Source organism: Rhipicephalus microplus, chromosome 6 (genome assembly GCF_043290135.1).
Source record: "Rhipicephalus microplus isolate Deutch F79 chromosome 6, USDA_Rmic, whole genome shotgun sequence".
Classification (NCBI taxonomy): domain Eukaryota; kingdom Metazoa; phylum Arthropoda; class Arachnida; order Ixodida; family Ixodidae; genus Rhipicephalus; species Rhipicephalus microplus.
In genome coordinates, this window is record NC_134705.1 from 138,340,006 (window position 1) to 138,366,398 (window position 26,393).

At 43.4% G+C, this 26,393-nt stretch overlaps 1 protein-coding gene across 1 annotated transcript; it reads left to right on the forward strand.

Annotated features, from left to right (window-relative positions):
- Positions 1–1,884: 1,884 nt before the first annotated feature.
- LOC119167966 (uncharacterized) lies at positions 1,885–25,749 on the forward strand. Its single transcript, XM_037419426.2, has 5 exons — positions 1,885–2,053; positions 22,488–22,624; positions 22,694–22,767; positions 23,794–23,880; positions 25,373–25,749. Exons 1-5 carry the CDS (start codon positions 1,949–1,951, stop codon positions 25,540–25,542), a joined length of 573 nt encoding a protein of 190 aa, XP_037275323.2. The 5' UTR covers positions 1,885–1,948; the 3' UTR covers positions 25,543–25,749.
- Positions 25,750–26,393: the final 644 nt, after the last annotated feature.

A 26,393-nucleotide genomic window follows, 5' to 3' on the forward strand; every position in this document is an offset into this window, starting at 1 on the left:
GGCCTGTATGGCGCGAACGCCGAGGCCTGGCTATTGTGAGGCCACCCCAGTCGACGCGGAGCGCCGGTCGTAGGAATAGTAGACGCTGCTTGGTGAGGGCTGGTTTTCGGTCGTAAAATCTCAGAAAATGATGACCCACCTTAGAATATGGTCTCTTCGGATTCTCGGTGACGAGAAGAATCAGATGGTATATAAATCCGAGCGGTCCCTCTTTGCTAATCAAGTGACGTGGAACTTTTCGGTACTCGCAAGTGTGTGCAATGGGGACCCCCATCAGCATCTTTGCATACGCAATGGGTGCTAACTTGAACTCTCCAGATGACGTCATCTTGAGCAGCATTCTTGTGGAACACGGATCGCGTATGGCAGACGCCGATGAGGGCCTCTTACGCGCTCGATATGCCGTAGAGTTCCGCGTTTCTCGATGGGCAAAGCATCTATTCAGGTCAACCTATTAGTTTTATAAATATAGTGCCGGATGGTCGCGCATACTGTCGCATTAGATAACTCAGAAATTGAAGCTCCAAAGGACAAAATGACAGGTGCAGATAAAACCACACCAATACCACGTAAAGGTATTTCTAAAAGGATTTTTCGTATTGTGTTAAACCGCCCACAAATCAAAAATGATCTATTGTTTCAAATTCATCACAGAACGCGCACAATGGAGAAGGTGCCTGGGTGTAGCTGTGTTTGTAGAAATTTAGATTATTACCTGGCCATGCAGCCTTGTGATTGCTGCTTTTTGTTTACGAGTTTGGTCATGGACACTATTTGTCTTCTTCTCTCTTATCCGCATCTTTAATACCCTCTTAATCCACCAATCATCTCGCTTAAGCTGGCTCACCGAACATTGGGCAGTTCTTTGACCACGCACAAACTACAGATTCCAAACACTCTCCTACCATGGCCGCTGGACTCTTTTCGTTCAACACAAAACAAATATAAACAATGTGATGACCACATTAGCCCTCTTTCTAAAGAGACGTGTACTAATTTAACGAATACCAAGGTCGTATCTGTGTTTAGTGAAAATGTTTTTCTTACCGATTTTTATTGCTTTTCTTTGTGTATTCCTGTTTTATTATTGGTGCGGGAGAATTCTTCTAAATGTTGCTGCTGTTATTGTTTGGGGAAGTAAGACCAGTCAAGCTGCCTATATGCGTCATTTATCTCAATATTTTTTTTCTGTTTACACATGCTCTGTATTTATGTGGCTATGAGCTTCACTTCACTCCCCATTACCCTGCAGGCGCTAAGCAGTGCTCCCAACTATGGCTGCAGAAGTTTCGTCTTTTTTTCGCCTCCAACTCTCCTCCGGATTCGCGTTTTTAAAGCGACAAGGATAAATATTTTTATAGGCGATCCCAGTGAGCGGACTGTAGTTTTTTTTTGTTATTGTTGTTGCGCCCGAGGAATTACAGCAAGCATAAAGTGACTGTATCCGGTATTGCTTTTGAGCTGCAGCTTGTTCCGACTTAACGAACTGCAGGCCCCTTTGACGCTGTTCTTCGATGGTTAAAATATTCTTTATATATGACAGCACAAAGTGATTGCATTCATTCTAGATATTCGTCAATCTATTGACATAACTCACACAATGATGTGCTCTACCCCGTGGTTCAAGTATGTAAAAGCCACGCTGACGTAATGCAATGTACAGTTCCTTACTGTGTACTTGCAATTGCGTAACGCTTTTCAGTCTCGCAGTGCTACCACAAAGAGGCTGCCTAGGCGTAATTTTTAATGGAACCATTCTGAGCAGAGGTGCAACGTCGTCTGACAGCTAAATACTATATGCGCACCTGCCGTACTTGCTGTACAATAAGACATAGCGAATACACTCACTCCAGGTGCGCAGACTCTATATTTAAGGGTGTAGTAGTGCTAGGGATATTCAGTGAGTGCTGTTTCTTTCAAGCGAAGCTCATTGACACAGTATCGTGAAATGAAGTTTATCCCGTCCATTTTATTCACCCTATTTATGACAGTTAAACAGTCTTTACCCATTAGTTTCTCATACCAAGAAGTTGATGACTACGAGATCAAAAAGGTAAATCATTGCAGTTCTCCCCGGCATTTGTCAGTCAATAGCCCCTATGTGCAGTGATGTGTGCAATTTTTATTTTATGTGCCAATAGTGCCAATATGCTCGCTTTCATGACCATTCTTAGCTACTATCGGAGTAAATATGTGCACAAAATCTAGCCTCCACCGCTGATTATTGGGGCCCTGAAATTCCCTGACCTTTAGTTCTTGAAAGCTCATGTCCAGATTAATTGCGTCGTTGCCGATATCGAGACACTATACTCTATACAGGTTTTCAGGTGGCAATGAATGAGTGTTTGTACATATTAATGTAAAGCACCTGCGTTTTGCTTTCATTTTCGATGCAATTTTTCTATATTTGTTGAGAAGATTTACATCAATATTTCTGGGTCTCCTAGGTTTCAAAACTATGACATACATAATTTAGAAATATGCCCCCCAAAAAAACTATATATATATATATATATATATGTGTGTGTGTGTGTGTGTGTGTGTGTGTGTGTGTGTGTGTGTGTGTGTGTGTGTGTGTGTGTGTGTGTATGTGTGTGTGTGTGTATGTGTGTGTGTGTGTGTGTGTGTGTGTGTGTGTGTGTGTGCGTGTGTGCGTGCGTGTGTGTGTGTGTGCGTGTGTGCGCGCGCGTGTGTGTGTGTGTGTGTGTGTGTGTGTGTGTGTGTGTGTGTGTGTGTGTGTGTGTGTGTGTGTGTGTGTGTGTGTGTGTGTGTGTGTGTGTGTGTGTGTGTGTGTGTGTGTGTGTGTGTGTGTGTGTGTGTGTGTTGTTCAGGACTGCTGAAATGTATTGCCACATGAAGTGCTGCGAGACAGAATGGTTGGTGCATACGTGTATACAGCCTTGATACTCTTCGTATGGAAGCAGTAAAGCGATCGAGGCCCGTTACTTAGATTTAGGTGCACGTTGGAGAACCCCAGGTGGTCAAAATTTCCGGAGCCCTTCAATACGGCGTCTCTTAATATCATATCATGATTGGGGAACGTTAAACCCAAAATAATATTATTCTTCTTAGGAAGTAAAGCGAGATTTGTAAGATTCCCTGATAGCATAGCAGGTTTTTTCGTAAGGTCAGGTGATACCGGGTGATATTTGGCTGAGCTTAGGCACCACGGAAGAATCGAAGATATCGCGGCAGGCGTTACGCATAGTGTCACGAGACTTCATAAGTGCACAGGTCTTCTAATAAACAGCAGTGTAGCAAGCTCTACAAAAGCACGTCCGTCGCGACTGGCTCTCGAGCGAAGAAACACGCAATTTTCTTTTCGTTTAGGGCAAGAGCCGCCCTCGTCCTCGGCCCATGCCAGTCAAGTGGCAACTGCATGTATGGCAAGACTTGCTATGCGCCGTCACTGTTTTAAAAAAGAGTGGTGCGTGCTCCGTCTGCTGGCATAGAGGCTAAGCAGCATTGGTGCCCATATTCGGCATGGTAAGATCTACAGAGTAGATTATTGAGCTGCTTTACGGGGACAATGCAGCACATATGCCAAGTTGCCAACACTATGCAAAATAATACACCAAACAGCATAAGTAATGCAAGCATATCTACGAAACAAATGATGACGATTCAACGAAGCTAGGTGCTAAGGTCGCATTGGCCTAGTATGCGACCGATGACGGCACTGCGAAACGCGCATGCATGACGTCATTTCGAGGATTCCCGTGCTTTCGAGCAGCGGCGTTGTGTAGAAACCACCGTCGTGATAAAACTCGACAAAGAAGCATTTCAAATAGTTATCTTGTGTGTTTTGGCTACAAAAGCTGTGCTATCAACCGTGGGTGTCCGCTTTTTATTTACACCTCGTTTTGAAAGCATTGTGTTTTGTTTCTTGAAACTGCGGCCGCTTGCGTCCACAGTGAGTGCTACACGACGGTGAAGTACTTCTCTGTGCCTCTATAAGATCACCAACCATGAAAAGGGCGTTAGCTTTCTCAACTAACCTAAGGACTCAAAGGCCCCACCGTGGTGGTCTAGTGGCTAAGGCACTCGGCTGCTGTCCCGCAGGTTACGGATTCAAATCCAGGCTGCGGCTGCTGCATTTCCGATGGAGGCGGAAATGTTGTAGGCAAGTGTGCTCAGATTTGGGTGCACGTTAAAGAACCCCAGGTGGTCGAAATTTCCGGAACCCTCCACTACGGCGTCTCTCATAATCATATGGTGGTTTTGGGACGTTAAACCCCACATATCTATCTATCTAAGGACTCAAAGCTGAGGAGGAAGTCGTGAAACTCAGAAAGGGAAAGTGCCCCATGTCTCAATCGATCATGTGCAGCAAGCACTTCGCTGACAGTGACTTTTGCTGTATCCGCCCTACGTGCCACTCTTTGGTATGCTTCCAACCGTGTAACCGTGTTTTGGCGCCTCGCCCGTACTTCAGTCATTCATTGCTCGTGGGCTACAAGCGTAGGTGACTTACACTAGGAGAGATGCTGTCCCAAAACCACGAGGGCTCCAACGGAACCGACGAAGTGGCCTCCGAATCGCCTCGGGTAAGCGGGCCTCGTGAGCGCAGCTCAGTAGCGGGGGACATTTGACAGTACAGCTTTATCTGGTCGGTAAACGTACATATATACGCAGTTTACTGGTGAAGACAACCACTCGTCTAGTGCACTGCTTACCATAAATTTGTAAGCGATACCGGATATCACTGTTTAGTGCACGTTAACTAAAGGTTGTCACCTAAGGCAGACACTTTAAGCGGAGCTCCTTAAGCTTTTTTTTTATGCTACGTGCGTAAACGCAAACTCAACCAGCTTGTCTTTCCCACGTTAACCTTTGTGGCCCTGTGCTTGGTATATACATATATATTCAGCGATAACTATTTGTTATATTTAGATACCCAAGCGACGGCCCTGTGTGGTAATAATATTGAAATACTTTGTGATGCCGCTCTCACTGAAAAAACAATGCTGAGACAAACTGCAGTGATTTACATAGACCAGGGGGCACAAGCGAAACTTGCCCCCTCCTCAAGTCACACCAGCACTTACCCCTCACGACTCCTCTTACTGCAGTACAACACGGGTTTGTGCCCTGCCGACGTCCATAGCTGCAATCCGAGCTCGATTATCTCCAATTTAGTAACTTGATGCTGCTTTGCATTTATGCCAGAGTCCAAGAACGGTCGATTGATTGCAGAGGCAGCAATTTAAACAGCTGCTCTGCAGCGAATATCTCGTGCGTTGTTTGTGAATGTCATGGTGGCAGACATTAGCAATTCTCACTCATATCTTCGTGTTCGCTGTGACCTTCATTGAACTGCAGAGAAAAAAACATCCTAAGTGGAAGGGCACGCGTGTCCTTTTCTGCAATTTCTGAAGTACTGCACAGAGCAGTACTTCACCAATGCGCAGCACTCGATCACAACGGGGGCGTTGTGTGGCGGGTTCGCATGTCCACGCGTTTGCCATTGCCGCGACGGTGATCCGATCTCCATCGACGGCATCAGCTGCGCACATTCGACAACGTAGCCTACGTCGTACACCACCGCAAAGTGTCGCAAGCTGTATCTACCTGCTTTTATATGCTGGTAAAAAGCGCGCTTATTGAAATTAAGAAAGAAGCAGCCGAACTATAGTAATAAGTATCACACGGCGCAAACTGCAGGTGACGAGCGATAACATTCACACATAGTTACTATCGGCGGGCTTGTCGGCCATGTTGGAAGTTTCTTCGCCCTGCCGATTGTGCCGCCACAAAAATAAATTCATAAATGCACTCGAAAACATTTGTTGCGAGTGTTAGTTACCCTTACGAGGCTTTTTGTTTCACTATGTTCTCACCAGAAGCAGACGATGCACGCACATGAAGCGGCTGGGTGCAGCGTGGTTGAGTGTGCAGTCGACAAACTGACGTCACACGCGAGAGGGTGAGACTTCATAATCTCCGAGGCCAAAATTCTGTACGTTGAAGCCACCGACTAGAATGAAGGGTTCGTCTTTGTAGGCGTTTTATATTTTCCTGACACAATTGCGATTGATCTAAGCCTTGTTAAAACGTTTTCTCTACTTCACATGTGTTATTCTAGCGTTGCCCCATATGAGGCAAATCGAGTGATGTGAATTGGCATAAAGTGACAAAGAGATTAGAGAAAAGGCAAGGTACTCATGATGATTTCTACGTTGAAGTCGCTGACTAGTATAAAGGGATGGCGCTTCTAGGTGTCTTCTATTGTTGCTGTGTAGGTATGAACGATATTAGTTCATTGTTAAACCTTATTTTGAGTCTCACATATGTTTCGACTACACCATACGTTACTCGAGCATTGCCCCACATAACCTAGCCGTACTAACGGACACGGGACAAGCCTCACCCCTAAGATGCCCTTGCCTAAATCCAGTATGCGTGTTCTCCGGCTCTCTTGTATCCTCGCTTGCACACCTTAATTTCTTCCACTATTGAATCGTGCGTCTCATAAAAAAAGAAAGTTAGTTCATGGCACTTTCAGTCGACCGTTTGCAATTCAGCATTCTTCTGCCTATGAAAAGCGATTGCACACCACGTCTTACAATCCGAATGCATCGGCTATTTCGTATAGTACAAACGCTGAAGACACTGAACTTCGCTGTATGAAGCCGTGGCGAACAAAGTCCGTTCACTCGATGTCCTTGCATTCAACGAGAGTGCGTAGCAACCACATATTAGACAAGAGATGATGGGCTTTGTGTGAATAAATTGCTTCTAAACGGGAGAAGAACGATAAAAAATGCCGCAGCTCTCAAAATATTCAACATATTCACCTTTTTTCTTAAATTTTTCATGATGTTAAAACAACAATTTAAGAAACGAAAGCAATAAAACTGAAAAGTATTGTGAGCACCCCATTACTAATATTTTGATAAAACTGTAATTAACAACACATGCCGAGATGTCGAAAGCAGCAGGTCTTCTGATGGCAACTGCTACGTTAATAACAGAATACCGTATGCATGAATTCACCAAGTTTCTATGGTTGTGCAATATTTGAACTCTATTGTGTTAACAAGGTCGCAGTGACAGACGGCTTGCCACCAAGAAATGGACGCTCCCTCGAATCGATAGTCGCAAGTATTGTGATTGTTTTGTACCGCCGCGTTTGCCTCACTGTAGCTCACATCACGGGAGTGGCAGCAAATTCAAAAACGTCTGGGCATGCACGAATTCCTTCCCTCGATTGTTCGACACATTTACATCTTTTATGCCGCTACTTTCACTACGCCAGTCTGCTGTTCGTTTTCTCCGCTATGGTCGATCAGTAGCTGTTGTGCTCTGCTGCTGACTTGAAAGCCCCGGTTTCGAATCCGACTGTGACGTTCGCATTTCGAGGAAGGTGCAATGGTTAAGACCCGTTGGCACTGCGTAGTCAGTGCACAATACACGTCAAGAAGAGAAGATGGTGATAAGTCATAGCCAAAATAGAATTGCGAGTAGCCAGTTGGGGGTTGTATGGCGGTATTAAACCAAATGTTACGAACGGCGAAATTGCTTCTTAGTTTGTGTGGTATGACTCAATGTACAAGATTACCATGTCGGAGAGAGTGCGATGTATTAACTCAGTCAGCCCATTGGCTTGGTAGTGATAGATGGAGGTTGTCTTGTGCATAGTGCCAGAGTCTCTGACCGCTTGCTCCGCAACTCGCGAAAAGAGAGCTTTTCCAAGGTCACTCAGGATAACTCGAGGAGCGCCAAGACGCAAGATCAAGGCTTGAAGCATGCGAAGTCACGCAGTAAATTTCAGCTTTACGCGCAAGTGGTTCACAGCCGACAATATTCATCAAAGGCCAGTGGGAGTCGTAAAAAGAGGACCGTACAGATCAATTCAAACGACTTCGAATAGTGGAAGGACATGGAAGGAGTTGCAGCTCCTTTCATGTTTGATGATTTTGGAAGCTTTCAGCGCTGACAAAGGTTGCAGGAGGCGACGCTCTTTGCTTCGCCGGAGAACGGACCAGGCCAGTAGAAGCAACCTTTAATGCTGCCGTACATATTTTGAAAACCGAAGTTACCAGCAGTCAGGTCATCGTGATACGCCTTATGAATAACAGCTCGAAGAGAGCGATGCAGAACGGGCACCAAACGTTGACCACCCGGGTGATTGATGTGACAGTAAAGAACGCGCTTATTGAGCATGAAATGCCTTAGCGTTAGACGAAGGCGGGTATGGGGTGGTCATGAATTTTCCTGCATGCTACGGGTACGTGATGCGCCTACAGTAAGAGTGAACGAGCTTGTGTGTTAGGTTAAAACCGTGGTTGTAAGGGGTAATATTGTAAATGGCGGCCAAGCACCAGACAGATCTGGAAGGACCGTTCAAGCGTTCGTCGCTAAAGCTGTAGCGGGGCCAGTGGACGGCACCGTGGGAAGTTGGCAGGGAGAAAGCGCATCTGCGTCCTGGTGCTTCTTACCACACTTGTAAATAATAGTAAAATAGCATTCTTTTAAACGTATAATTCAGTGATGAATTTCTTGAGTGTAGAGATCCCACCTAAGCCATGGTGGTCCATAACGATGGTAAAATGACACCATATAGATAGTGAAATAGTATTCTTGAAAACGCATAATCCAGTGACGAAGTTCTTGAGCGTAGAAATCCAACCTAAGCTATGGTGGTCTGTAACGATGGTAAAATGGCGGCCATATAGATAAGGTCTAAACTTGTGCACTGACCACACGTCAGCTAGGCACACCTGTTCAGTGATGGTATAATTCTTCTCGGCGTCAGTCAGGACGTGGCTTGCATACGCAATGACCCTTTTACATAATCATCAATCTCACTGCAGGAAAATACCGCCAATATTGTGAGCACTAGTGTCAGAATGCAGGAATGTTGGTGCTATTTAGTATGAAATGGTGAGAGAGGGGTTTTCAGGCATTAAACACCATACCATCTCTATGTCAACGGTCTTGCAGAACGTACAAACTACGCCCTTACTAATATGCTGGCTATGTATTTGTCATCGAACCACAGAAACGGGATAATACTTGGATGGACCGATTTCCGAAGCCCTCCACTGTGGCGTCTGTGAATATTATAATTCCTGTTTGTTTACGAACAAAATGAATGCACACCACTTCGCTCTCTTCGGAGCTCTCTATTTCGTAATTGTCATTACCTATGCACACAAAGCATAAAGAAGAAAAACTTGTCACTTTTCGAAAATATTTTGTATATGAAGTGGCAGGAACTAGATAAACGAACACCCCGATAGCAGTGATGGTAAATTGGGCTGACTCTACAAAAGTGACACGTATTGCAACACACAAAAGCATCAACACTACACCTTTTGCTAAGTTCGTTATTTTTCATCTAAGTCACACTTTTAATGTACGCGCACATGTAGAGGCTGTATGTTTCGTCATACAGCGCTGGCAAATTGCTATTTCGTCGATACCGATCATACCTCCAACTCCGACCACCATTATTCCTTTACGACCGTATGTTCACCTGCAAGTGCAGCCAAACAGCAGCGTCAAATATCAAAAACTTATTGCGAGACCTGTTGAGCTCACGGCCTGCTTGTACGCTCACGAAGATGATGAAGCAAGAATTCCCGTTGGTTTTGTCGCTTTTACATTACTTTAGTTGCCACGTGGGCGCACCCATCTGCTTGCGAGCTCTGACAATCGTGAAGACACGGGAAGTGGGTTGGGTTTCATGTAAGTTTCATCGCAGATAAGCGAGCCGAGAGACTGTTTCCACTCGACGTGTGGTCGAGCACTGCGGGCGGTGGCGAGCGTTAAGCGAAAGAGGTGTTGTGAGCTGGCGGAGGAGCCGGCATCTGCGGCCGCTGCGGCTAGCGTGCCGCGGGTGACGGAGAGAGTGATGTCAGCACGCACCTGCGAGAGAAGCGTGTGAGAGAAGCGTGCGAGGGTAGCGTGACGTCAACTAGCAGCCGCAGTGTGACCTGCTTGGCATTGCTCCCAACCCTGCCACGAGGGGTACGCATGGCGGCGTGTTCAGACGGACGCTGGTACGTGCGGCGTTACACACGTGAGTCAAACAGCGGGCTCACATCTAAACAAAGTTTTATCCTAGGCGGTTTGAGCCCACACCCATGCTCCAAAGCTAACGTCATATCCACTGAGCTATCCGGCTTGCAATAGGATGGAAAGATGGGCTAGTTGGTAATTCATAATTGTTCAGCGTGCTGGGAGCGCAGGAGCACTCGTGAAGTGTGCTCCTCTTTGCTTCGTGTGTGTGTTCCTTCCGCGCTTCCTGTTCACTGAACAATTATTCCAGCTTATTTTTTCGTTATTGATGGTCGCACTGGCAGAATATAGTAATGACTTTTGTAGCATGGTGAAATAGTGTGGGGAAGGTAAGCGAGTCTGAGGAGAGACGCGACGGTGAGGAGTAGGAAAAAGAGAAGGGGAAAGAGAACATCGTAGTACAGAAAGAATTATAAAACGAGAAATACAAAAACGAAATGTAGAGACAAAAAGAGTAAGAGATTACCACTTAAGGAGAGAGAAACAGGTGTAGATGGTGAGAGAAAAGAGAATAAAAGAGGAAGGAAGCATGCTACGCTCACATCGCGCGCAACCTCCGCTCTGTAGCGCATAGCTCGTTGTTGGTGATGTCGTTAGGAGATATGACGTCTCGCTATAACGATTACATGTACAAACTGCGTGGTCCACATGACAAAAACAACCTGCACGCGGGGCCGTGGTCTGTGACTCTCCGAATCAAACATTTATCTTTGTGCGCTTGCACCTGTTACTCATAAACCCTTCTCTCCATGTGTGATTTCTTGAGAGGGAGCGTGCGTGGCCCATCTTGTGTTAAAGTTAGACCATTTCCGCGCCACGCGAAAATGATTCCTGCAAAATCACCACCAGCAGACTCAAGCGCTTCTTTGTTTGTTGGTAATTGCCTAACCATCTTAGGGGACGCATGCAGCGAAACATCCATGATCGGCTATCGGGGTCTATGACCGGCGAAACATGCCAATTGTCATGTCTAGGTACAAATATAGAATGGTAGTTCCAAGGCGAGTATGATTTCCTCCACAGAGCAGGTGGTTGTCTGTAAATAAACGAACGTGTTGTCTTGGGAGAACTGTCTTGGTTATGAAAGTTAAATTCGATGAAATGAGAGTGAAAAAGGTGATATTCCCGGTTACAAGCAGGAATAAAATAATGGACTATGAGTCCATTGTTTGTTGGTAAATGTAACGTGCGTCTTACGACAGCTAGTCAAAAAAGCCTTACGTAGGCAATAACTAGGTAAATAATATGGTTCCGTAAAAAAAAGCTGACTATTCTAATACAACTACTACAAGCAAATGACTTCTATAAAAGCTGGTCGTGGTTATAAATGCTGCTATTTGTGCAATCAATGGTTCTTGTTCCTCGATAGCAGCTATTTTTTATCGTTTTAAGAACTTTCTGACGGGGCACTTAGGAAAATTGGCCTTGTTTTAAACAACCAAGCTGTCTTCTGCGCTGACGAGCAATGAAAACGGCGTTCGAATCGCATCAACAGAAACAACCGCCTATTGTGCAGTTGTATGCATTCTAGTGCATTTGCCTTTGTATCGAAAACCCAGGGCAGCAGCACAATAGGTTTTCTGTGTTACCCACCGCTATTATAGGCATCGAAAGCAGCACATTTAGGTTTAGTTCCGTAGAGTTCTCTTTTGTTCTCTGGTGTCCTAAGATATATACACAAAGCACCTCACATACGCTAAAAATAAGTCTTGAAGGTTAGTCTATGCAAAACTAAAAAAATAGGGCCCTAAGTTTGACTTTTATAAAGTGGAGGGGAGCGGCACTGCGGCCAAATTTCTGCGTTATCTTGGAAGGTCACTATGTTAGGTAACCACTGTAATAATGATGGTATGCGGTTGCCTGTTTGTGTCAGCAATATTTATATCTTTGGGCATTGATTTATTTGCAATAAATACAATGGTCTATTGATACCACATAGAACCTATCTCTGGCTCTACAGCAGAGAAAAAAACTATTCACAATAATGTAAACTATATTAGTCCTCTTCTAGAACTGAACAACCAAGTTCCATGAAGAATAGCTGCTCTTAAAGAAGAGAGTACATCTCTCACCACGCTGTCTTGCTTGCAGAGAGAGATTTAAATTCGTCCTATTATTTGCACTTAGTACATTGAGTGCACTCATCATATTACTTAACCACGTTCGCAAACATACTGCAAGCTCTTATGCGAACAATGTATAGGACCTTTACACGGCCTGTGCTGTCAATACATAATTGATACCTGGTCTATTTTTGCATTATTATATGCATCATGTGTTACAAACACGGGGCAGCTTTATTTTTTAATATACACCTTAAATTGCGAAGAGAGCATAAAAGGATACAACTGAAGCCACGTTCAATATGCAAACGTTGAGTGAAACCAGATATTTTGAAGTGCTAAGATGACTATCTATCACTTATGTAACATAAATCACAGAATCAGAGGGAGTCCGCTCTGCTTGGTTCTGCTGAGTATTTCTCGCACTGGTTTTTTCGATTGAGAAATTGCGCGAACAAACTATAAAAAAAGTCGGCTGCTAAAAAGACAGGCTGTTGCAAAAGGTTGCGACAGCGTGTCTGACGGGGAACTTACATATGTACCGTCAAATTTACTTATGTGATAGGCCTCAGTTAGCTCACGCGTGGCCTGGGAATGGTGCTTCCACGAACGTCCATTTTACACACACACACACACACACACACACACACACACACACACACACACACACACACACACACACACACACACACACACACACACACACACACACACACACGCGCACACACACACACACACACACACACACACACGCGCGCGCGCACGCACGCACGTATATATATATATATATATTCAAACTACGCGCGCTAATATATATATATATATATATATATATATATATATATATATATATATATATATATATATATATATATATATATATATATATATATATATATATTGTGTGTGTGTGTGTGTGTGTGTGTGTGTGTGTGTGTGTGTGTATGTGTGTGTGTGTGTGTGTGTGTGTGTGTGTTTGTGTGTGAATCATTCGAATGTTAAACCATTGTTTAAAGTCAGCCCAGTGTGTTGTCCTTCCAACTAGCCCAAGTTTCCACGCTTCTTAACCCTCTGATAGATTATGAGATGAACCTGTCCCACTTTTTATTACATTGTAAAAGCTTCCTCCTCCACTGCCCACTGAAATCAACGCTATGATTTTCTGCTGTCGTCAGGAAAGAACATTTAGGAAACAAAAAAAATAATTGCTAAACTTACAATACGTGGAGTCAGTGTCACTTTGACCTGAAATTTGTTTTTTTTTCCTTGAGAAAATGTGTAGAAACTATTCTTTTGTTTTGTGCTAGACAGCTGAAGTTCTAGATTTATAATATTTATTCTTCTTCTGAATTTGCAGTTGCAAATATATGCACACTGTATATCGAAATTGGAGTGGCTGATCGGCCAAGAATAGCGTTGGAGAGTGCTAGAAGAAAAATGAAGTGGTTATTGGCTAAGCCCAAATATAAAGAGATCCGTAAATGGTAAAATTTTTCAGTTTGATAGACACTATTCTTTTACAAGACCTGCTCTCTGACGGAGAATGCCCCGAAATTTTGGTTCTTCTTTACGACTATGGTATCAGTGGCGCGAGACTAATAGTTGTTGATAAGACCTTGTTGAAGGAATTGGGAGATAAAACAAAAGAATCGCTCGATTGGTGCTCTCTACTGTCATAAACTGAAAGAGATCACGAGTATATAGGTTCTAAGAGATGTGCAAATGCTTCAGATAAGGGTGTAGTTCGCAAATCTATTCGCAAAACTCAGTGCTTTCGGTAATACCACATTAACCTGGCTTGCCTTGATTCATAGCTACAATGTATTTGTAGGAATTCGGACACATGTTAGATAATTGTCCTTATCTAAAGCGACAGAAGAAACTGAAGGAAGATAAAATGGTTTATGTATGAACCAGCCTCACAGTCACTAGCACATCACAACAGGTGGCAGGCGCCGATTATGTACCACAGCCGAAATTTAGTTGCACCACAATGCTTTTCACAGTTTATTAAATGCCACTCTTTACCGAGTTGATCGAACTTCTTCGTGGGAGAAGTTTGGCGACAGGAACGCATCCCAGTGCGCTCATAAGGCAATGGAAGAGGTGTTGGGTCACTGTGTCAAAAGATCGTCAAGGGTCAGTGAGACACGTGCGTCCCACTTATTTCTCGTAAAATAATGACTCTATATTGTGGAAAAGTTGCTTCAAACTGTTTTCAAGTGTGTTATTTGGATATTCCGCAGGCATGTCTATTGCTATGACGCGGAGAACATGCATTAACCCACAAAGGGTGCAAGCTTCGGTATTCCTTAAAACTTTAGAAAACCTTCTGCAGCTCTACCTGTAACGCTGTAAACTTGCCAAAAAACATTTTAAAAGCTGTATTGTATTGTAAAAGCTGTATTTAAAAAAACTGCACTTGTATTCTTACTAAAAACTAGGAGCAAGCTCAACATATGCGCTTAATCCGTTTTTTGTAAGAATACGAGTGCAGTTTTTCTATGTGGAAGTCCATTGCTAATAATTTATATGTGGGGTTTAACCTCCCAAAACCACGATAGGATTATGAGAGACCCCGTAGTGGAGGGCCCTAGAAATTTTGACTTTAACGTGCACCCAAATCTGAGCATACGGGCCTACAGCATTTTCGCCTCCATCGAAAATGTAGCCGCCGCAGCCGGGGTTCGATCCCGCGACCTTCGGGTCAGCAGCGCAGTGCCTTAGTCCCAAGACCATGGCGGCAGGGTCAAGTCTATTCCTTTTTCACTTTAGTGTGAAACAATATGAAATCACATGGTACCCTTCTAAGTGCATTTCCGTATTGCTCTTCACAAGCATATTGTTCAATTTAAGCCTTAGTGCTTCTGATGGTTATGCCTTATAAAGTCTTTCGATGTTCATTGCCTCATTAAGGTTAGGTGGGAAAAAATACAGAAAACGATGCCTTCAGTTCTTATTTTTCAGTTTATTCAAGCGAGGGCCTCGTACTGTAAAACGTAATGCCTTCAGGTAGTATGCCAGGAAATTAGAGATAATTGTAAAAGTACGGTTTCAGCTGTCTTCTTATTAGGAACAGCTCAATGAAGATCAGGAAATACACTAACGTACGAGTTTTCAGGCTCTTGAAGGGCGTCTTACTAGTATTTTACAGTTGCTTTAATTGGTTTGTCGTCTGTTAAAAAAAAAGAACCGGTCAATTTCGGTTTTTACATCTTACCTATTCTGGTAACCTTCACTACTCAGCATGTAAAATATAAAATTTTTTTCTTGGTTTTTGATGCACGGGAATGCTGATATAATCTATGGCCACATTAGCTTGCCAAGTGTGTACCATACTTGAATCATCGCAGTACATTTCCATGATGGTTAAGAGTGTTCTTTCTGCCAATACTGCGCACCAGGTACACTCGGTCGTTGATGACACAGCCGTACTTCACGAGATAGCGTCCCCTCTGGCAATTGTCCTTTCCCTCATAAACAATACGCTAGCGGCAAGCTTCGCCAGCCGAATTTGAGCACGCACTGAGTTATCTTGAAGTGTCTTCCTTTGCTTTCCAAGAACCGTAGTATTGTGGTCATCATAATTGCATGCATTGAGGTATGCGTGTACCATTCTTCTGGGAAGTTGCAGTGTTCACTTTCAAACAACAGCGTGGAACAATACAGCTTTTAAAATGTTTTTTGGCAAGTTTACAGCGTTACAGGTAGAGCTGCAGAAGCTTTTCTGAGTTTTAAGGGATACCGAAGCTTGCACCCTTTGTGGGTTAATGCATGTTCTCCGCGTCATAGCAATATACACCCCTGCGGAATATCCAAATAACACACCCCTGCGGAATATCCAAATAACACACTTGGAAACAGTTTGAAGCAACTTTTCCACAATATAGAGTCATTATTTTACGAGAAATAAGTGGGACGCACGTGTCTCACTGACGCGTGACGATCTTTTGGCACAGTGACCCAACACCTCTTCCATTGCCTTATGAGCGCACTGGGATGCGTTCCTGTCACCAAACTTCTCCCAAGAAGAAGTTCGATCAACTCGGTAAAGAGTGGCATTTAATAAACGGTGAAAAGCATTGTGGTGCAACTAAATTTCGGCTGTGGTACATAATCGGCGCCTGCCACCTGTTGTGATGTGCTAGTGACTGTGAGGCTGGTTCATACATAAACCATTTTATCTTCCTTCAGTTTCTTCTGTCGCTTTAGATAAGGACAATAATCTAACATGTGTTCGAATTCCTACAAATACATTGTAGCTATGAATCAAGGCAAGCCAGGTTAATGTGGTATCACCGAAGGCACTGAGTTTTGCAAATAGATTTGCGAACTACACCCTTATCTGAAGCATTTTCACTTCTCTTAGAACTTGTATACTCGTGATCTCTTTCGGTTTATGACGGTAGAGAGCACCAATCGAGCGATTCTTTTGTTTTATCTCCCAATTCCTTCAACAAGGTCTTATCAACAGCTATTAGTCTCGCGCCACTGATACCATAGTCGTAAAGAAGAACCAAAATTTTGGAGCATTCTCCGTCAGAAAGCATGTCTTGTAAAACAATAGTGTCTATCAAACTGAAAAATTTTACCATTTACGGATCTCTTTATATTTGGGATTAGCCAATAACCACTTCATTTTTCTTCTAGTACTCTCCAAAGCTATTCTTGGCCGATCAGCCACTCCAATTTTGATATACAGTGTGCTTATATTTGCAACTGCAAATTCAGAAGAAGAATAAATAATATGAATCTAGAACTTCGGCTGTCTAGCACAAAACGAAAGAATAGTTTTTACACATTTTCTCAAGGAAAAAAACGAATTTCAGCTGAAAGTGACACTGACTCCGCGTATTGTAAGTTTAGCAATTTTTTTTTTGTTTCCTGAATGTTCTTTCCTGACGACAGCAGAAAATCATAGCGTTGATTTCAGTGGGCAGTGGAGGAGGAAGTTTTTACAAAATAATAAAAAGTGGGACAGGTTCATCTCATAATCTATCAGAGGGTTAGGAAGCGTGGAAACTTGGGCTAGTTGGAAGGACAACACACTGGGCTGACTTTAAACAATGGTTTAACATTCGAATGATTCACACACACACACACGCACACACACACACACACACACACATACATACATACATACATATATATATATATGTTAGCGCGCGTAGTTTGAATATATATATACGTGTGTGTGTGTGTGTGTGTGCGTGCGTGCGTGCGTGCGTGTGTGTGTGTGTGTGTGTGTGTGTGTGTGTGTGTCTGTGTGTGTGTGTGTGTGTGTGTCTGTGTGTGTGTGTGTGTGTGTGTGTGTGTGTGTGTGTGTGTGTGTGTGTGTGTGTGTGTGTGTGTGTGTGTGTGTGTGTCTGTGTGTGTGTGTGTGTGTGTGTGTGTGTGTGTGTGTGTGTGTGTGTGTGTGTGTGTGTGTGTGTGTGTGTGTGTGTGTGTGTGTGTGTGTGTGTGTGTGTGTGTGTGTGTGTGTGTGTGTGTGTGTGTGTGTGTGTGTGTGTGTGTGTGTGTGTGTGTGTGTGTGTGTGTGTGTGTGTGTGTGTGTGTGTGTGTGTGTGTGTGTGTGTGTGTGTGTGTGTGTGTGTGTGTGTGTGTGTGTGTGTGTGTGTGTGTGTGTGTGTGTGTGTGTGTGTGTGTGTGTGTGTGTGTGTGTGTGTGTGTGTGTGTGTGTGTGTGTGTGTGTGTGTGTGTGTGTGTGTGTGTGTGTGTGTGTGTGTGTGTGTGTGTGTGTGTGTGTGTGTGTGTGTGTGTGTGTGTGTGTGTGTGTGTGTGTGTGTGTGTGTGTAAAATGGACGTTCGTGGAAGCACCATTCCCCGTCAGATACGCTGTCGCAACCTTTTTCAACAGCCTGTCTTTTTAGCAGCCGACTTTTTTTATAGTTTGTTCACGCAATTTCTCAATCGAAAAAACCAGTGCGAGAAATACTCAGCCGAACCAAGCAAAGCGGACTCCCTCTGATTCTGTGATTTATTCTGATTCTGTGATTTATGTTACATAAGAGATAGATAGTCATCTTAGCACTTCAAAATATCTGGTTTCACTCAACGTTTGCATATTGAACGTGGCTTCAGTTGTATCCTTTTATGCTCTCTTCGCAATTTAAGGTGTATATTAAAAAATAAAGCTGCCCCGTGTTTGTAACACATGATGCATATAATAATGCAAAAATAGACCAGGTATCAATTATGTATTGACAGCGCAGGCCGTGTAAAGGTCCTATACATTGTACGCATGAGAGCTTCCAGTATGTTTGCGAACGTGGTTAATATGATGAGTGCACTCTCTGTACTAAGTGCAATTATTTGGACGAATTTAAATCTCTTACTGCAAGCAAGACAGCATGGTGAGAGATGTACTCTCTTCTTTAAAAGCAGCTATTCTCATGGGACTTGGTTGTTCAGTTCTAGAAGAGGTCTAATAGTTTATATTATCATGAATAGTTTTTTTTTCTCTGCTGTAGAGCCAGAGATATGTTCTATGTGGTATCAATGGACCATTGTATATAATGCAAATAAATCCATGCCCAATGATATAATTATTGCTGGCAGAAACAGGTAATTGCATACCATCATTATTACAGTGGTTACCTAACATAGTGGCCTTCCAAGATAGCGCAGAAATTTGGCCGCAGTGCCGTTCTCCTCAACTTTATAAAAGTCAAACTTGGGGCTTTATTTTTTTTAGTTCTGCATAGACTAACCCTCAAGACTTATTTTTAGCGTATGTGAGGTGCTTTTTGTATACTTCTTAGGACACCAGAGAACAAAAGCAAACTCCACGGAACTAAACTTAAATGTGCTGCTTTCGATGCCTATAATAGCGATGGGTAACACGGAAAACCTATTGTGCTGCTGTTCTGGGTTTTCAATACAAAGGCAAATGCACTGGAATGCATACAACTGCACAATAGGCGGTTGTTTCTGTTGGTGCGATTCGAACGCAGTTTCCATTGCTCGTCATCGCAGAAGACAGCTTGTTTGTTTAAAACAAGGCCAATTTTTGTAGGTGCCTAGTCAGAAAGTTCTTAAAACGACAAAAAATAGCTGCTATCGAGGAACAAGAACCATTGATTGCACAAATAGCAGTATTTATAACCACGACCAGCTTTTATAGAAGTCATTTGCTTCTAATAGTTGCATTAGAAAATTCAGCTTTTTTTTTTTTTTTACGGAGCCACATTACCTACCTAGTTATTGCCTACATAAGGCTTTTTTGACTAGCTGTCGTAAGACGCACGTTGCATTTACCAACAAACAATGGACTCATCGTCGATTATTTTATTCCTGCTTGTGACCGATTATATGACCTTTTTCACTATCATTTTCATAGAATTTAACTTTGATAACCAATACAGGTCTCCCAAAACAACATGTTCATTTATTCACAGAAAACTACCTGCTCTGTGGAGGAAATGGTACTCGCCTTGGAGTTTTCATTGTATACTTACACATAGACATCACAATTGGCATGTTTCGCCGGTCATAGACCCCGATAGCCGATCATGGATGTTTCGCTGCATGCGTCCCCTAAGATGGTTAGGCAATTACCAACAAACAAAGAAGCGCTTGAGTCTGCTAATCGTGATTGTGCAGGAATCATTCTCGCGTGGCACGAAAATTGTCTAACTTTAACACAAGATGGGCCACGCACGCTCGCTTTCGAGAAATCACACATAGAGGGAAGGGTTTATGAGTAACAGGTGCAAGCGCACGAACATAAATGCTTCACTCGGAGAGTCACAGACCATGGCCCCGCATGCAGGTTCTTTTTGTAATGTGGACCACGCAGTTGGTACATGGAATCGTAAAAGCGAGACGTAATATCTCCGAACGACATCACCAACAACGAGCTATGCGCTTCAGACCGGAGGTTGCGCGGGATATAAGTGTAGCATGCTTCCTTCCTCTTTCATTCTCTTTTCTCTCACTATCTACACCTTTTTCTCTCTCCTTAAGTGGTAATCTCTTACTCTTTTTGTCTCTACATTTCGTTTTTGTATTTCTCGTTTTATAATTCTTTCTGTACTACGATGTTCTCTTTCCCCTTCTCTTTTTCCTACTCCTCACCGTCGCGTCTCTCCTCAGACTCGCTTACCTTCCCCACACTATTTCACCATGCTACAAAAGTCATTACTATATTCTGCCAGTGCGACCATCAATAACGAAAAAATAAGCTGGAATAATTGTTCAGTGAACAGGAAGCGCGGAAGGAACACACACACGAAGCAAAGAGGAGCACACTTCACGAGCGCTCCTGCGCTCCCAGCACGCTGAACAATTATGAATTACCAGCTAGCCCATCTTTCCATCCTATTGCAAGCCGGATAGCTCAGTGGATATGACGTTAGCTTTGGAGCATGGGTGTGTGGGCTCAAACCGCCTAGGATAAAACTTTGCTTAGATGTGAGCCCGCTGTTTGACTCACGTGTGTAACGCCGCACGTACCAGTGACCGTCTGAACACGCCGCCATGCGTCGTCCCCCTCGCGGCAGGGTTGGGAGCAATGCCAAGCAGGTCACACTGCGGCTGCTAGTTGACGTCACGCTACCCTCGCACGCTTCTCTCACACGCTTCTCTCGCAGGTGCGTGCTGACATCACTCTCTCCGTCACCCGCGGCACGCTAGCCGCAGCGGCCGCAGATGCCGGCTCCTCCGCCTGCTCACAACACCTCTCTCGCTTAACGCTCTCCACCGCCCGCAACGCCCGACCACACGTCGAGTGGAAACAGCCTCTCGGCTCGCTTATCTGTGATGAAACACGAAACCCAACCCACCTCCCGTGTCTTTACGTTTCAAACAAACGTTTACTCGTGCAAACGCTACACTGAGTTTTGCTTCAAACAATTCTTCCAGCACCCGTTTCAACCGCCTCAACGCCGTCCGCATCGCTACTGCTGCACATGTCATCAGGATTCCTTTCAAGAAAATGGTTCATAATTTTGGGGGCGAAGCTCCGTATGCCGTGGGTTGTGCATCTGCGATGTATGTAGTCATCGTAGTAGTAGGTAGCCCCACAACGGCTTGACTAGAGGAGCGGAACGCGCGCACCCTTTTCACTTGAGAAGGAAACCCGCGCACGTTAATCATGAAAGTATATAGTTGTTTCTGATGAAATAACTTACAGAGACTTGTATTGGTGACTTATTCTCCAATAAAATTTGCCTTGATTTTGATGCTTACTAAAAAAAACTTGTATCAGAAATACGCACGTTGGGCACTATCTCACCAGGAAGGGTTGCCACGTTAAACTCGTGGGGCGTAACCTCTTTTCTTTTAGAAAGGTTTAGCGAGGGTTATGCGGCAGTGCCATCAATATAGTGAACTAGAACATAGCCATCAAGTAGAGGCGGTTAAAGGTTGGAAGTAGACACGAAGCTTAGGCCGTTAGAAATTGTGCTTGGGCCACCTCTCACTTAGTCGTTAGAATGTCCGCTGGATGGCGGTCATTCTAATATGATCAATATATGATGAAAAGATGTGAGATGACGGTACTTGCAGTATTCACTAGATGAACGGACGCATAAACAGGTGGACAGACCAACACATGCACGGATAGACGCATGGACGGACGCACGGATGAACGCAGAGATGGACGCACGGATGAACGCACGGATGAACGCACGGGTGGATGCATGGATGGACGGACGCATGGACGAATGCATGGATGGATGGACGCACGGACTGTCACACTGACTGACGCACGGACGGATGGATGGATGGACGCTTCGCCCTACTCATCATCATGCACTCCGTAGATATGTTGTGATTTTTTTTCGGCACGAACTTTTCTTTTTTCGCATATCCTTCTTTCCTACACTATGTACGTTTCTCTTTTTCTTTCTTCCATTCTTCCTAAATTTCTTTCGCTCTTTTTGTACTCGTCGTCTCACCCATTAGGATTATTAAAAGCCATGCTGTAGTTCTGACGACTGAAATTTGCCCAATTTCGTGGTGCGTTCCAGCTATATATAATAACTGTATCGCTGTATGGTCAAAAACTTATGGCTTCGGTTTAAAAAAACAGCTTCGATGTTAAAAAACCTATGCATACTACATGACCATCTTTACAACAGTCTACGCTACCGCCAAGAAACAGACGTAATTCAGTGTTCTCTCAGTAGTGACAAATACGCTCAGCTAGTATAACAGCAATCAACAAAAAAATCACCTCATGTTCCCAACTCCCGCGTTCTGGTCGACGAAAACATTATTCCACCCAAACACTCACAGAACTCGGCGTGACTTTCTCGGTGCGATGACTGACACCATAGCCACACACAGAAGCAAAATGAGCGTGTTAAATCTTATCATTCATTGTGTTTCTGTTGGAAAGGCACAAGTCAAAAGTGGCAGTCTGAAACAGCAAATTTCATATTTCTGGCTTTGCAGTTCTTGAATACGACAGAGCCTATATGGACGTTCAACACAACCGCGTACAGAAGGCGCCTCTGCAAAGTGGATTTAATGCTTAAAATGACGGAGGAACAAATCATTTTCAATAGGTCTTACTTCAGAACACGGCGCAAGTAAGATATATTTCTACATAGCAAGAAATTTTTGCTGGCCTGTTACTCATTTTCATCTCCAAATTCTAGCGTTACATCAACGAAGACTGTCACGGGGAAGTTCAGTGAGGAATTTGAAGACGAGATGACTACCGGCCCAAAAGGTATCGCTAACTCTTAGTGCACGCTCATTGATTTCGCCGTTCCAGATACTATAATAATTCTTTTTACCGATTCATTCGTTATTTCAAATCATATGGCCAACCATGTGGCAGACAAGCGTCGTCAATCTACTGATTCGATAACGTCACTAAAACCATAACTACCACACATTTTTGATCACAGGTAAAACAATATTTACCACCGTAAAGACTGAATCTAAATGTGTTCCTCTCCAGTAAAGCGTACAGCAGGCTTTTCAACGCTTAATTCATTTTACCTGCTAATGCATATTTTTAGAGTTTCAGGATCAGGTATTGCATGAACAGCAAATGTCTCGCAATGTTTGTTGGGTTGTTTAGTTAACTGTATAAGAATCAGTGCCTAATCTCAGACGTTTTTAATTTGGCGTCAGCGTATGATTTGTTGACAAAAGGCCATAAAATAGCTGCGGTGAAGCTACGAAAATTGCTTGCTAAACGACACTCTTTCTTCTCGGGCCATGTACACACATGTCTCATAATCTTACGCACTGATTCAGCAGTGGCGAAGGGCTAAATTTATTTCAGAGGAGGCACGCCCTAATACGGTGTAGTGACAGCGTGTCAAAATAGCTTTATTCAATGATGCTCGAAAAAAAAATGTCAGAAAGGTGAAGCTGAAGGCTTGCGACAAAAAATCCGTAAGCACAAGTTGTGTGCTGAGTCCAATGTTTGGGCAAGTGGACTTGTATTTCTCAAGGCTGGAATGAAACCATTTCTAGCATTGTTACGCATTTTAAGCCTTGTTACACAAAGCTTGTTTGCGTATTTTCAGTCAGTCGCATCACTCAAGATGCATGACTCAATAAGCTTTTCTTTACAATTATGGTTCAAGATGGAAAATGCTAGCTTTTATTTTTTTACATAATTCCCCTTCAGAAGTGACACCCCTGGAATAAAACTTGTATTGTGACCAAAGAGCTTTTATATGTCTGCTTTGCATGGTACATTTGGTGGGTAACTTCCGACAATTCCCGTCTACTTTTTCAGGTTCTGTAGTCGTTGCACTAGAACAACTTTTTTACGCTAACGAAGCTCACACATGTGGAATATTTATGGTGATTCCAGAACCCTTCGGTGAGTTCCGTTTGGTCAGTTTCTCTTTTAGTGCAGCGCTGGTTCTTTGGTAAAGTGCTGCCCCTGATCCCCACAGATTCTATATACACTTCTACAGTGATAGGAAAAAAACATGCTCACTGGCCCTTAGAGTCATAATTTGCTTATTATGTCCGCAATAACCTTGTAAAAAAGTTTTATTGCTCCCTATGAAAAAATGAATACTATAAAATACGTACTGTTCAATGGGAACGTATGACAACCACATTGTCGTAAACTAATTTCGTTAAGCTGGCGATTTGCTGTGTTTTATTGCCCGTTTGTTGTAATGGACGGCATAAACTAAAAACAGATTTTAACAGATGCAGTTGCGACGGTCTATTCTTTTGTGCCCTTATTCATGTTCTGTTTGCAAAAGGAGAGAAGCGCCCGTCTTCCACACCAGTGAGAAATCGACAAACACACGTACAAAATGAAGTAATGTTCTTGACCACATGTCGAAAAATCGTATATGTCAAAACCCTGCGGATATATTCAGTGAACTAAGAATTGTCGCAGCAACGTCAATGAAGCTCACCATATGAGAAGCATATTAACATAAAACGTTTATGCATCTAGCAAATTTGTCCACTTGTAGTGCGGAAGAAAATCCACCTGAGGACTGCCAAGTTGATTTAGGCAATTTTTTTGCCTGGCACTTCTACATTCTTCTCTTTTTTCAGGTTGTGCTCTTGTTTGTGGGTAGAGGGGGGCGGGTGGGATCACACAAATTTGTTTACGTCAGTAGAGAAGTCGGGGCGAGAATTTTCTTTCTATAAAGCTTCGCAAATTGCCCTCTATTAGTGTTCAGCAGCTCTCACATTTTCCGGGCGATTTAAACAGGACCGATTGTGAAAGACAATGTCGGCTAGTTGTGGCCTTTCGGTAATAATTGGGACTTCAACACGCATCACTTACTCTGGGGTAGTTCGAAGATCAACGCTAAAGGAAGCAACCTCGTGACATTCACATCTATGCATGACATGCGTTTTATAAACGATGGTCGCACTACATATCTGCGTGGTCTTACGTACAGCGTATGTGTAGACTTCACCCTAGTATTGAAAGGCTTCCGGTCGGAAGTTCAGTTGTTTCCAGACATAAAATACATGGTAATTGCCATATTCGTACTCCTCTTTCCATACCTACCTATATTGAGTTGGCCAGCATGGTTTTGTACTGATCAGTATTGCTCCGCTTTTATGATGGGACAGTATGCAGATGTATAAATTCAGTAATAAAATGCCTCACACACCGGATTCTGTACCTCATAACAGCTAAGCTTTTCAAATGCATCACGAGCTGCTGCTAACATAGGGTGTTCTTTTTTTCTTCTTTACCAAAAACTTCCATTTTGTCGACCTGTGCCTTCGCTAATGTTATTAAAATATGCAACTCCTGTGAATATTTATTCTTATTACAATATCCTGCATTGGAAACTCTTGTACTACCCTCATGTTTTTATTGTTTTTAGGTGCGTACCCTTATTACGATCTGCGTGTTAAAAATTCGTCCATCTTAAGAGGCAGAAGTGGCATCGACCCTAATTGTACCATAGAATTCGACGGCATCGGCCCACCAGGTCAAGTTGCTTATGAGCCTTGGTGTCAAGAAATCATGTTCCCAAGGCGTCGTTTCAGCTAGTTGACAAATACAACTAGCTCTATGCTCACCTACAAAACTGCACAGAGTTCGCCATCAATTCACAATGTTGTTTCCAACAGCAAAGAAGCAGCAGTCAGAAACAGCTATTATCATGTATTCATTGCTTTGTAATCTACTTATTACATGAATTTTCTTGTTCTACCCCACAATGAGAATAAAAAATGCCTAATATTATCGAGAAATTGACACGTCGTGGAAAAATTACTGTTCACTGACTCTTTACATGTTCGCGTTTTTGAAACATACATTTATCTACAACCCCTTATCTTCGCTTATGCATAGATGCATGAACTCCGGGACATTCACTGCTGATTTTCTGGCGCTTGTATGGAAACAAAAGTCGATGAGCCTCCGAATAGCAGGTGCTCTTCAATGGCGCTTCTGAAAGCAATTTGCGAAACAAAAAAAAACAGACAAGGAGCAAGCCGACTTATAATTCTACTTGTGACCAAGGCAGCTCTTGGCCTACCTACCAGTACAAACACACAACACATTCTGCAACTGGGGTTGAATAATACCTTCCTGGCAGCTACCACACTCATCCCCCAGCGAGAACGACTCTGAAGCATACCAAAGCAGAAATTTTGTTTTCAGAGACTTTGATTTCCTTTATCACCGCAATATTGTTCAGAGGCTACCAACCTACTCTCACAAAATCTAAGACAACGCATTGTAACACAGCCCATCCCACACAATATGCATCCGTGCCACCATATAAGACGCCAAAACATCGAGTACAGAGGCAGCAGTGACTAAATGATCACTCTAACGTTTATTTTACGGACGTCGGTCCCTACCCAAAGCAGCAAGGACAATCTCCCACTTTCGTT